The 13,520-nt window shown below is 28.6% G+C and overlaps 1 protein-coding gene across 5 annotated transcripts in view; it reads left to right on the top strand.

Moving 5' to 3' along the window:
• The window catches only part of LOC120774139 (rho-associated protein kinase 1), a 28,375-nt gene extending 21,647 nt beyond the window's left edge, over positions 1-6,728 (top strand). For 3 of the 5 annotated variants that reach the window (XM_040103526.1, XM_040103529.1, XM_040103528.1), the window contains one exon: positions 6,084-6,727. In XM_040103526.1, coding sequence (XP_039959460.1) covers positions 6,084-6,231 — 148 coding nt within the window. In that variant the 3' untranslated portion in view covers positions 6,232-6,727. Of the gene's footprint in view, positions 1-450; positions 1,645-6,083 lie in introns of those variants that run through there. The other 2 variants (XM_040103525.1, XM_040103530.1) reach the window with 2 other exon arrangements.
• The last annotated feature ends 6,792 nt before the right edge of the window (positions 6,729-13,520 follow it).

Raw genomic sequence — 13,520 nt, 5'->3', positions numbered from 1 at the left:
ATATATACATATTATTTAATGTTCTTGTACTCACACGAAAAATATTAATTCTAAAATCATCTTTTTTACATTTCTTTTTCTACTTTTATTTGCCTGTGTGTGTTGCTTAACGTGACTGAATGATTGGCAAACCATTTTGGTAAACACAAATTATTATATAACACGTGACACCCGCCAACCTGTAACCCGTATATCCTACCAAAAATCAAAATAAACGACAACAAACTAAATTTCTCCCGAAAATATATGACAAATCGCAACAATTATAACCAACATATATATGTACGCTATGCTATCAACAACCACCAACATAACGCCATCATGCCATCATACTGCTACTCTCATACCACCCGCATACATACATACGCCAATCGCGCTCATATTTGACCCCCAACCATTGTCGCATTGTGCCTCATCTCGCCACTTGCCTGTTCGCCTGGCACGCCGCAGCCAATCGACGCGCTCCGCTTACAAGCCATACGCAGTTAACGTACAAAGATCAGCCACGCTGCCAGCCAATTCTTCATTGAAGCAGTGATCCGCTAAAGCAATCAAATATTTTATAGAAGACAAATATGTAGACATATATATATATATATAGTATATAGTGTAGTAGTCGAGCGAATGACGTTGAGTGAAATGAATGAAATGCTGCATGTGCGTAGACTGTGTGTGCGTGAAAAAAACACAACAAAAACTCATTAAACAAAAACATTGTATGAACGTAACTCGCAGCATATTTGCTGCATATCTAAACTTATATACGAATTTATATACTTGTATATTAGTTTTCACTAGTTTAAAGACACACACATACACACGCACACGCAGTTCTAGGCGCGCATTTGCCGTTACATACAAGTATATACCTTCACTTAGCATATGCTCTTATGCGTTTACCTTCTATGGAAATGCATACTGTACATACATACATACATACGTATAACTGTAGAATGAAGAAGCAGCAGAAACTAATTTACTTTGCTGGTAAATGTAATAACTTTCCATATCATAATTATTATTATATTAATTATTATGTTTGTTAAAGCTAAAATGTTGAGTTGAAACAGAATAATGTTTATATAACTGTCATATCACCTTAGCGCCGCCAATTTACATACATACATACGCATTACTTCCTGTATGCTTACGCCGTATGAAATGCAAAAGCTAATAAGAGTTTATACATACATACACATACATATATACATATTAACTTAGCGCGTCGTTATGTAAGTAAAACTTTTATACATTTATTATTATTATAATTATTATTTAATATTACATAAGTAGTGAAATAAGTAATTTGCTTTTGTAGCGTTATAAAAACAAAAAAAAAATATTTACAGTTGACTTTTTAAAGCGTGTGAAAAAGTATGAAAAGTTAAATCAAAGAAAAATAAATAAAAAATTTGAAAATTGAAAAAAAATATATATTTATGTATATCAAACAGACATTCTAATAAGTAACACCAAGAGATCATTGCCAAACTTTTTGAAACTGAAAACTATACTGTAACTAGTGTTAGTTTTAAGCCGTGGCCACATTCGACGCAAAAACGTGAGCAACTCTTTTGAGCGCCAAATTTGTAAAATGTTTATAAAATTTACATACATAATTATTAAACTGCTGTTTTATGAAATTTCAAATTTTTTTTTTCATGAAAGTGCTGCTTGGTGTCTGATTTTTTTTTGTAAATTTCAATATATTTAGAATTTCAAAATTTCAAATATTTTTTTTTTTTCATGAAAGCGCTGCTTAGTGTTTGATTTTTTTTTTTGTAAATTTTAGTATATTTAGAGTTTGTTTAAAAATTAAATTTTTTTTTAATAGAAAGTTCTGGCGAGGAGTCTGTTTTCATTTATATTTCAAAAACTAGAAAGTGTAATTTAAGCACCTATATGTTAGAATTCTTGTGTTACGAGCAGCTTTTTTTAAATCACCGTTTGTTTTTTTATTTTTTCAAATTTGAGATTAAAAATTATGAAAAATAATTAAACAATTTTTTAAACTTTAGCAGCCGTTAAGCAGGTTCTAGTGTTTAAAAATTATTTTTGAATAATCAAATGAGTGTAAATAAAACAAATTCTAAAAGTATTCGAACTTACAAATTTCCTAACCTAACAAATTTTTTTTCTCGAAGGCTGCTAACTCGAACTACAACATAGTTAGCATATTTTATTTACAACTAGCGCACCGCAATTTAAAATACAAAAAAAAAGTCTTTAAAAAGTGCAAATGTTGAAAAACAGAAGCTGCAAGGCGGTTTATAACTAATTTGCAGCTGCTTTAACCTAAAAACTTCAATTAATTCCAATTACATTCTTATATACATACCTACCTATATTGATATTTAATTTTTTACGCTATATTTTACGTATACGAAATAATTTTTTCCAACAACAAAATCCAATGCGCTTAAACTTAGCTGAAAATACAAAAAAAAAAATTAAATTTAATTAAAAGAAAAAAATTAAAATTGATTTTTTTTTACAAATTAAAAAGAATTTTAATTAAAAATTATAATCAAAAAAATTAAAATTAAATTTTGTCTTAATTTTTTTGAATTATTTTTTTAAACTGAATATTTTTAATAAAATTATAATTAAAAAAATTAAAATTAAATTTTTTCTAATTAATTTTTGAATTATTTTTTTTAAACTGAATATTTTTAATTCTGAAAAAAAAATTAAACTTCTTTTTAATTTTTAAAATTATTTTTTTTTTAAATAAAAAACAAAAAAATAAAAAATTAAAAGAATACAAATTTTTTTAAATTAAAACAAAATAAAAAACTTAAATAAGATAAGTGAAGTCTTCGCACAGTGAATGTGCTGCTAATTCCATACTAATGTTAAATTCTTATTTAAAAGCAAATATACAAATATAAGTATTACATATACACAGACATGCATACAAAGTTGCAGGGGCGTAGTTAGTGTAAGTTGTTAAGCTTTAGTTATATATAACATGTAAATTATTTTATTTAATTTTACTTTCGCTTAAATTAAGTTTTGAAATATGTATTAACAAAGATTAAACTAATAAGTGGTAAAGTCAAAACAAAAAAAAAACAAAAAAAGCTAACGAAAACTTAAAAAAGTAAATCTAAAAAAATGCTAATTATAACGGCAAACTAAAGTGCAGCAAATACACACATACATACTTAAGCGAAATTTCTTACTCAACAAACAAAAGCAATATTGAAATTTACGAGAGAGTCGAAAAATTGCAATGAAAACCAATGAAAATTTATCAAAAACAAACTTTTTTGCTTGCAAAAAAATATTTAAAACACGCTTTTGAGTTAAATTCAAGCAGCTAAATGAACACTGACTGATTGACAAGTAGCAGCTTTGCGTAGCATTACGACCAACAGCAAATCATTTAGCAATTAAAGAGTAAGTGCTTTTGACATTGAAAAAAATATACATTTGAATATTCATTTTGATATTTTATTGATCAAAAAAATCTACCCGCTCTAATGTAAATATATATTTTTTTCATTTGATAATGATTTCTAAAACATTTTACACATTACTACTTTCCTTCACCAAATTCACGGACTTGATTTTTCGAAAAAAGTAAAAAAAAATTAAAAACTTTTTTTTTAATTATTCTTTTGTTATTCAAACTTTGCTTTGCTGTTGTGTTGTTTGCATTGCTTTATCTCTTTTTCTGTTTTCAAATGTTCGAATTGTCTTAATTTATATTTTTATCGAAATTTCCCAAAAAAAAAAACTTAAAATTATTGGTATGTTTTAAGTTTATATTCCATATAAATTCGTACTTATGGGTACAAGTTAAATATATTATTGCAGTTAGTTTAAAATTAGACAAACAAAAAACAAATGTAAAGAATAAAAAACAATTTATAAAATATTACATTTTTAGTTTTATTTTCACTAAATATTTTTGTTAAGTTCATTTTATATTTTTTTGTAATATTTTTAAGTTTTTCATTTATATACATAAATCTAATATAAATTTTAATCTTTTCGCATGCTCAAAGTAGTCCAATAACTGTTTTTAACGCAAGAAAACAAATACGTTCCACTTTTGGATCGTAAATATTTCTTCTCGGATGCTCAAAGTGGTTTCATAGACTTTTTTATGCAAGCAGACACATACGTTCCACTTTTGGATCGTATAATTTTTTCTTCTCGGATGCTCAAAGTAGTCCATAAACTGTTTTTAACACAAGAAAACAAATACGTTCCACTTTTGGATCGTAAAATTTTCTTCTTCCTGCTCGGGCCTTTTTCGATCAAAATAAGTCTAATGTACGTAAAATATTTCAGAAATGTTATTTTGTAACATTTTCACTACTTCTACACGAAATATACGTATACATATATAAAATAACGGTCCTATGCATAATATATAAAAATATGTGTCTATGTACATATGTAACGACTACTTTGGATTTATACGCTCCTCGCTTACCGGGAAACTTATTGGTACACTTTGATTTTTTGCCTTTTAAAAGAGAATAAATTCTTCTTACTCTCTTATCAACAGAAAGGCCCGAAGAGAGTATGAAACATAGCAAATAAAATTAGAGATACAATAGGTGGGTCGCTTTGACGTAAACATTTCGTATTCAGTGTGTTCGATGAAATATTATCTTATCTTATTTTAAGGGTACATCATAGATGTCCAAAGAGCAAAAAACGGCATATTAATTTCTATATAAAAAAATTAAATATTTTATTTATACATTTTATTTATGGTTTTATTATTCCAAAGATACATACATATGTATAATAGAATGGTTTTTGTTTCAAAAGAAAATATTCAAAACTCGGCCATTATGACGTCATATTCGGCAGCCCCTCGAAAAAAGGTCTCCCGGTTTGACGCAGAATTTCTTACGGGTTCATCAAAAAGAAAAAATAAAATACGTGCTTTAGTTAAGACCATAAATTGGGTATTGGACGAAGGAAACACAAAAAAGTGAAAGTAGTATTTTTGGCAGACTTTTTTATAAAAAAATGAAATTTTTTTTTGAAAAATTTTTATTTAGTTTTTATTTAGTTTTTTTATTTTATTTTTTTTTATTTTTTATTTTTTTTATTTTTTTTTTATTTATTTTATTTTTATTTTTATTTTTATTTAATTTTATTTTTATTTAATATTTTTTGTTTATTTTATTATTATTTATTTATTATGTTTTTAATATTTTTTTATTATTTTTTTATTTTTTTATTATTTTTTTTTATTATTTTTTTTTTTGATTTCTATTTATTGAAATAGTTGTAATTGAAAAATCAGTTTCGAGAAAAACGAGTTCAAAGTTTTAGCTGAGCTCGAGCGTGCAACTTTTCAAAGAGAGGCTGTATCTCCATTACTAATATATTTTCCGTTTCAACTTGAGAAAAATATTCTAGAGGTATTAAATAAAACTATACATTTTTTTTTGTTTTTTGAAGCCGTGAAACCCATTTAACCCCTTAAGTGGTAATTTTTCACTTGCAGAATTCGTTTTATTTCTACGCAATAGGTATTCTCAAAAATACTTAAAATGTGGCTTAGGTTAGGTTGATATTCGAGAGACCACGTAGCTTAGTTGAAAAAATATTAAATAATTATTCATATATAAATCGCTAATTATGCTTGATTTATTGCTCATTTGTCAAAAGTATACAATTTTCGTTATCCTACCGCTACATTAACATAAAAAAAAAGCGAAATTGAGTTTTTTATTGCTTACGATTCACTACATCATATTACATACAAATGTAGAAAATTTTCAGCTTCCATTGTCAGATATTATCAATATATAACCATTTTATAACCAAAACTCAAATTTTGCTTCAATAAGAGTGGTTTCTATTATATCGTTTTTCCTTCGCTTGTCAACTTTTAAAAAGTGATGTTATGTTATTTTGCATTTTAGGTGTCGATTTACTTATTTCTTGTAAAAAATAGGCATCGAGCTTTATTTGTGTCTCTCATGCAAAGCATTGTGATTAACCTTTTTCGCTGCTAAATATTTTAAGCTCGAATGCAACTTCTCTTCACATTGAAACATTTCACCAAATTTTACTAATATTTTCTCCAATCACTTATATTCTTAAAGTCGACTGAAATGGCAACCGTCAATAACGTCACAACACTCACAACAAACACAACAACGGCACTCCTCACCGCCAACACCGCCACCAAAACCATTGTCACTGCAACGGCAAAAATCACAACCACCAATATTTTACAACAACAACAAATGAAACGAATGCACAAATTGTAATTGAAACTGTAATAACAATAACAAAAACAACAACAACAATTGCTGTTGTGCAGCAGCAACTTTGCGGAACAGCAACAACAACAACTAATAAGACTATCAAATAGCCTGCGCAACAGTTTTATTAAACGCTTTCGTACAATCACACGCGGCGATTAGTGTGTGAGTTTTATGAAAAAAAATTAAAAAATATATAATAACGGTAATATGTATATTGACTCTAATATATTGAGTAGCGTAATTCTTAAGACACAAAATTCGCTAAGTAATCAAAAAAAAAAAAGAAAATCCTTGGACTAAGTTTGCGCACATTGCAGGATTTTTCTTTGTACTAACATATTTTAGAATGTATGTATATGTATGTATATTTATTTTTGCTTTAAGTTCTTACTTGTTTTTAGGTTATGTTGAAGTTGCTCAAGCTTTTGTACTTAATAATTTTAAAAATATATTTATATATTTAATATTTACCATACAAATTGTTCTAGTGCATGGAATCCAAAATGAAAAGTCAAAATTTAATATTTAATTTTAATGTTTTCAGTTTAGTAAAGCAATTCAAGTGTTAAATATATAAATAAGTTAAATACTTTTAAACTATTTTTATATTTAATAAAATATTGTATAGTTTGTTTAGTGAATTATTACAAGGCGTCACCTAAAATGCAAAACAACGTGTCGTCAAAAATCATGCATATGTAGATGTAGCATAAAATTTTCAACTTCCACTGGCAGATATAACCAATATATAACCATTTTATAACCAACATATAACCAGTATATAACCAATCTATAAACAATATATAACCATTTTATAACCAAAACACAAATTTTGTTTCAAAATGAGTCGTTTCTATTATATCGTTTTTTCTTCGCCCTTAAACTTATGAAAATTGATGTTACGTTATTTTGCATTTTAGATGACGAAGTTTTCTTGCTAAAATGTTGCAAACAATCCAAAATAATGGAAAATTTCAAAATACCAAATTAAATATAAAATCGTATAAACAAAAAATTGTGTATTTTGAATTTTTTTTATCAATACATTTCATACATAAGTATACAAGTAATTATAATGCATACATAACTGTATATTTATGCAATTAGTGATATAGACGAGTATATACATACATAAATTTTATATTTAATACTATATATATTTAAAAAAATTAGAAATAAAAAATTAAAAAATTATAAAAATCATAAAAATTACCAGAAAAATCTATAAACATACATAACTAATGAAATAACATTCCTAATTAGTTTATAAGCAATAAGTAATGCATTTATAATCAAAACGCTGAAAGCGTACTAAATCGAAAGCCAACTAAGCAATGAAATTGTAAACGAGAAAAAAACAGAATACAACAACAAAAACAGCAACACAATCAAAATGTGAACCAAAAAATTTAAATTTTTTTCTCACAAAAATCTATTTTATTTTATGGTTTTGTTTATAGTCAAAAAGCGTCTTCAAAATATCACTTCGAGACTTAAAGAAATTTTATTATTATTATTACACACAATTATTTTTTAATATATTTTGTGCAAAAAAAAAATTCTACTTGATTCTACTTTAAAGCGTTTCATCGATCAACACGCGGCATATTTTCAAAAAAAAACAAAAAATTATATAAAAATTTATTTTTTTTCAATATTTTAGTTGGGTTTCATCGATCAAATAAAAATATAAAAAACTATTATTTTTTCAATATTTTTCCTTCATATAAAAAATTAAATATTGTACTGAAAAATGTTTTATAGTTCCAAAAATATATATTCTGCAAAAATTTTGGGAAATTTTGGTCGGAAAATATTCAAATATCTCGGGAATAACGACGCCATTTCCGAAAGTCCCTCGAAAAAAGCTGCCTCCGCGTGGACAGCAGAACTTCTTTTTGCAACATCAAAAGTAAAACAAAACACAAAAATGCGAGTTTTAATTTAGACCATAAGCAAGATGGACGAAAAAAAAAACAAAAAATGTGAAAATTGTATTTTGGCAGACGTTTTTACAAAAAAAACCAATTTTTATGAAAAGTTCTATATTTGTTTTGAAGAGATTATAATTGAAGAAAAAAATCTTTGTTCAAGGGTTTGTTTATAACTCGAAGACCTGTGTAAAATTTCAGGCTTGTATCTCCAAAACTAATACTCGGATGAACCCATGTGACCCCTTAAGATTTTTAGTTTTCGAGTTTCCCCCACAGTTTTGGAATTTTCTGGTATGCAACAAATATCTTTGCATACTTTCAGGTGCTATTTTCAGATATTTTAGTTGTAAATATTCGTTTATTTGTTAATGTCAATCAATTTGTTTTTTTTTTTACTCAAGAGGAAAGAGTTGCATATAAAGATGTCTAAACCATTTTTATAGTTTCGTCGACTATTTTCCGCAGTGAGTCCAACTATTGGTTCGGTTACTATATATAATTTCATTTGATGACAACAACTGATCTTATTGAATTTTGTCGCAGCCGACTTCACACTTAACATTTTGAACGTTAATTATTTGAACAGCTGATATATAAATGCTTGTTTATATTATAAAAAATCCTCTTACATTTTTTGGAGTATTTTTTGTTTGTTGCCCTATCGAAGATGGAAGGTATTTTACTGTTTTACTAAGAAAAGAGTAAAAATTCAGTTCAAGCAGGGTGAAAATGATGTAATGTGTACGGAGGGGATGTGTTGACCGAACACTAATACCAAAAATGGTTTGCAAAATTTCATTTCGGAAATTTCGACCTTGAGGATGCACCACATTCTGGGGGAACTCTTGAAGCCAATGCAAATAAAATTAAGTCGATAGGTTGCTGGAAGATTAAATTTGACTAACGCAACCGTTCACAAGCACATTAAACGTCTAGGATTAATTACAAAGCTTGACATATGGGTTCCTCATGTTCCTACAAAACGAAATTCACTTTAACGACTGTGATTTGCTTATCAAACGTCGAAAAGGATATCAATTTTTTTTGTTTATTTATTTGTCGGTTTGGTGGAATTACAAAAGTAGGTATTTATTTTGAGCTTTTGTATCACAATAGAAAAGGTGTAGTGTTCCACCAGGATAATGCGCGACTCGTCAAAAGCGTTTGCAGTGTGAATGGGATTTGCTTTCACACTCTTCTCCAGACCTTCGGACTATTACTTGACCGGCACAAGTGGTAAAAGTCTGGAAAATGAAAAACGATAAAAGAACCATTACCTCAAATCAAGATCTTAAAAGCCATTTGCAAAATCTCAAAACGAGGTGACCGTAGTTTCGAAACCCCAATTTCAATGCCACTTTTCTATTCATGAACAAAAAACGGTGCTGGTTGACATGATTCCATACCTTGTACTGATCTATAACAAACAAATTTAAAAAAAGTTTCATAAATTCGTTAACGGATTGACTTGCCAAAGAAAAAGAAAATACTTACAAAATGGCGTCGACTTTGAAAAAAAATTTACACCCTTTTTATCTTTTCGAATTTTTTAAAGCAGCGATAAAGCGATAAAGAGATGTATAACAAAGATTTTTTTATCAAATTTTAAAGGAATCGCTTAAGTATAACTTGAGATATCATGTCAACCACCTCAAAAGAAGTTGTTTCGAGAAAAACGCGTTTAAGGAGAAGTGGATTTCTACGGGTAAAAAATAGTTTTTTTTCAACAATTTTGTTCTCATTCATAAACATACACTATTATCAAAGAAATTCTGAAATTTTTGGAAAAAAATATCTTAAATTCGTGCATTGCGACGCCGTTTCCGGTGAACTCTCAGAAAAAAATGCACCCGCATTGGCAGGATAACTCTATAAAGGATCATCTGAAGTGAAAAAATACCTTAACTTGGACGCAGGAAATTTTTGCAAAAAAATTAAAATTTCGCGAAATTTTTTTTAAATAGTTGTAATCGAAAAAAATCTTTCGTCCAAGTCTTTAAGAGTCGTATCTCAAAGATATATGTAAAATTTCATGAAGATCGTTTGAGTAGTTCTCGAAAAATCTTGCCAACCGACTACAAAAACACAGTTTCAAGAAAAACGCGTTTAAAGACGGCGCACATGGCCTAGCTAGCCTCGAACGCACAAGTTCTCAAAGCTGCATCTCCGAAACTTTTACTCGGACCAACTTGAAACTTTAGGACAATATTCTAGAGGTATTGTCGAATTTAATAAGACAATAAAAAATTAGATTTTTTGAAACCCATAAACCTATGTAACTTCTTAAAGTTTTACGGTAACTTTCACCGATACAGTTGCCACGATACTAAAACGGCTATAACTTCGGAAATGTTTTGAATTTTGAAAAGTTCTTTAAATGAGATATTTTTTAATACCTAAACTATCGAACTATGAAAAAAAATATTTTTTTCTTCAAATCTCTAGACTAGAAAACCGCCATAAAAAGTTATACCAATTTACAACTGACAACTCAACTAAATAGAAAGTTGTGCGTAATAAGAGAATAAGTTGTGTCTGTCTGTCAATCTTTTCGCAAACATTGGTTTACATTATTTTTTGTGTTTGAGACATTAAATATATCTATTATTTTCTTCTCCCCCTTTTTCATAATATTAGTCAATGTGTTGTCAATATTTACTAAAATCTCTTTCACGTGCTCTCTTATTTGGTTATATGCGGACTTACTTTACGGAAAGGTTACTTGGAAATATTTGATTTTCTTATTTTGTAACTTAAACTCGACACATACATATAAATGTTTGTACATATAGTAATTATATCAATGAAAAGCCATAAATATCTGGCAGCAAATAATAATTCAGCAGCAGCTGTGAGCATATCACTTATGTATATCTTATAATAATTAATTACCCAAAGGCATACTTAAGCAATGTTACTTTATAGAATTTACAAAACCTTTCTTTGCTTGTGACTTATCTAGTTTATTGCTTATTGATCAATACAAAGTAAGCATGAACTTAAATAATAAAATTGTAAGCGAAACGCCTTGATTAGTTGTTAATTTATACAATTTGTAATTAATCACAAATCTACTTAGGAAACCCACACACACATATATTCTTATACATACACATATGTAAGTGTGTCCATATGGACATGCAAGTAATCGTTAAGCGTAAAACTTTTGCAATATCGTATTCTTAAATACATAGTGTTTATTACAATCGTTATTTTATATCGTATTATGGTAGTTAGTAGTTAGCGCGACCGTTTATTAGAATTGTATACAATTAAATTCAAGCGCAATAAATCGCAAGCAATTTTGTATGAAAATGTTTATTGTTGTTGTTTCTTTCTTTCTTTAACGTTGTAATGAGTAGCGCGAGACCTTTGTCAGGTTCTTAAAAAGGTCATAAAATATTCAAAAGCCTAACAAAAAACTGCTTTGGTATCAAAATTTGACTTCTGGTTAGAAAAGGATCCTCCGAGTTCTGAAGACAACAGCATTTGTGTAATGAGAGGATGAAAAAGGAACCTCAACAAGTAAATTGAAATAGGTAAGTTGAAAACTTTTTTTAGAACTCAAAGAAGTCATATTCCGTTTTACTCGCTAGTTTTGAAATACCGCCCTGAAAAGTTTTACCAATTTACAACTGACAACTCAACTAAATTAAAAGTTGTAAGTCGTGAGAAAATAAGTTGTGTCTGTCTGAAGGATTTTTGATAAAAAATCGTTTAAAAATTAATTATTATGTTCCAGGGTAACCGCTTTCTGACATCACTCTATTAAAAATGCAGGTCAATTTCGCTCCTTGATTTGAAACAGCGCTGTCATTATTTAGTAACTGTTCAATTTACTCCTAACTCTTTGGAAACTACTCTTTATAATTGATAGCCAAGAAATATTATTGCAATTATTAAACAAATAAATAATCACTTTAAATAATTATAAATAAGATTGATCGAAAGAAATAATATTTGATCGAATTTGACCCGGACGAGGTTAGCATAATATTTTTTACATTCATGAGAAGTTTCATCTCTAGATATCAATTAGTGTGCGTTTGGCAGTTGCCTGTTTACGACGCGAAAAGTTCGGCTGGCGATTTTTACCAAAATAAAAAATGTTACAACCAATTCGCTAGATAGGTAGGTTGCCTTTTATATTTATCGATTAGAGATCAAAAACAAATATTAATCATCTGAAATTGTTTTATTGCTTTTAAAAATAGGCTCTTTACACTTTTGCATGCCTTTGAAGAAAATTTCGAAGCATTTTTCTCACTCAGATTGAGCTATCTCCAAAACATCCGTCTTGAACGCTTCACCGCCTTTTGAGGTGTCGAAATAGGTCAACCTTTTATTTTATTTTTTACGAACGGAAGTAAAAAGAAGTCATTCGGTGCCAAGTTAGGACTATGCGGTGGATGACTTATCAAATACATGTTTTGAGGGCTCAAAAATACAGTTGTTGCAGTCGATGTGTGTTGATCCGTCTTCTGTGGTTGGTTTTCCTGATTTCTAGAAAGACAACTGGCAAATAGATAGTTGTGTATCACTCAGAATTTATTGTTCTGCGTAAATCTAGTGGTATGATTGTGATTTCCAGTTTTTTCAGAAAAAAAACTCTCCACAATTTGCTTAAAAGTGATTCATGCGCGAACAACTTATGTTGGATTCGTCTAATCTTGAAACACCTATGCAGTCGATTGCGGTTTATTTTCGGGATCATACGTATAAATCTAGATTGCAACCTCTGGCACGATGTCATAGACGTATGTATTTCGGTGCCCGCTACCGTTTATTCTATTTTTTAACATTTCTCTCGACCAATCGACATGAGTCGTTTTTGAGCAATCGACAAATTGTGTGTCGACAAAGTGAAAATAATTTATCTACCTTTAAATGTTCATGCAATATTGAATATATGCTGGTTCCTCTAATGCCTACAGTTGTTTTTGAAGGACGTTCATTGCGAACAGTTGAATTTGGTTCATCGATACACTGTTGCTGAGATAATACACTTCGAAAGTTGTAAAATTAATCGCGCCAAAATGTTTGCAATTTAAATCCATTTTTTGGCGGAAATGAATATTTTAAGTTACTGTAAACAACATAAATAGTTTTGAGTATGTATAACATCAAAAATGTCAAACTTTGCGATTGCGAGTTGTGAGTTGTCAGATTGCCAGATTACTACGTTTGCCAAACACGAAATATAAAAAGCAGTCTACGTATTTATCACTTCTACAAAAGCGTGGAAAATGTTGCAGAAGTGTTTTGTAGAGTTTACTTTATCACGATCCCACTTATTTAAGTGGCACAAAGCGGTCAATGAAGGTCGTGTTCCACCTCT

Source organism: Bactrocera tryoni, chromosome 4, assembly GCF_016617805.1.
Source record: "Bactrocera tryoni isolate S06 chromosome 4, CSIRO_BtryS06_freeze2, whole genome shotgun sequence".
In the NCBI taxonomy this organism is placed as follows: Eukaryota; Metazoa; Arthropoda; class Insecta; order Diptera; family Tephritidae; genus Bactrocera; species Bactrocera tryoni.
The sequence above is the reverse complement of the archived record's forward strand: the minus strand, read 5'-3'. Positions and strand labels throughout refer to the sequence as shown.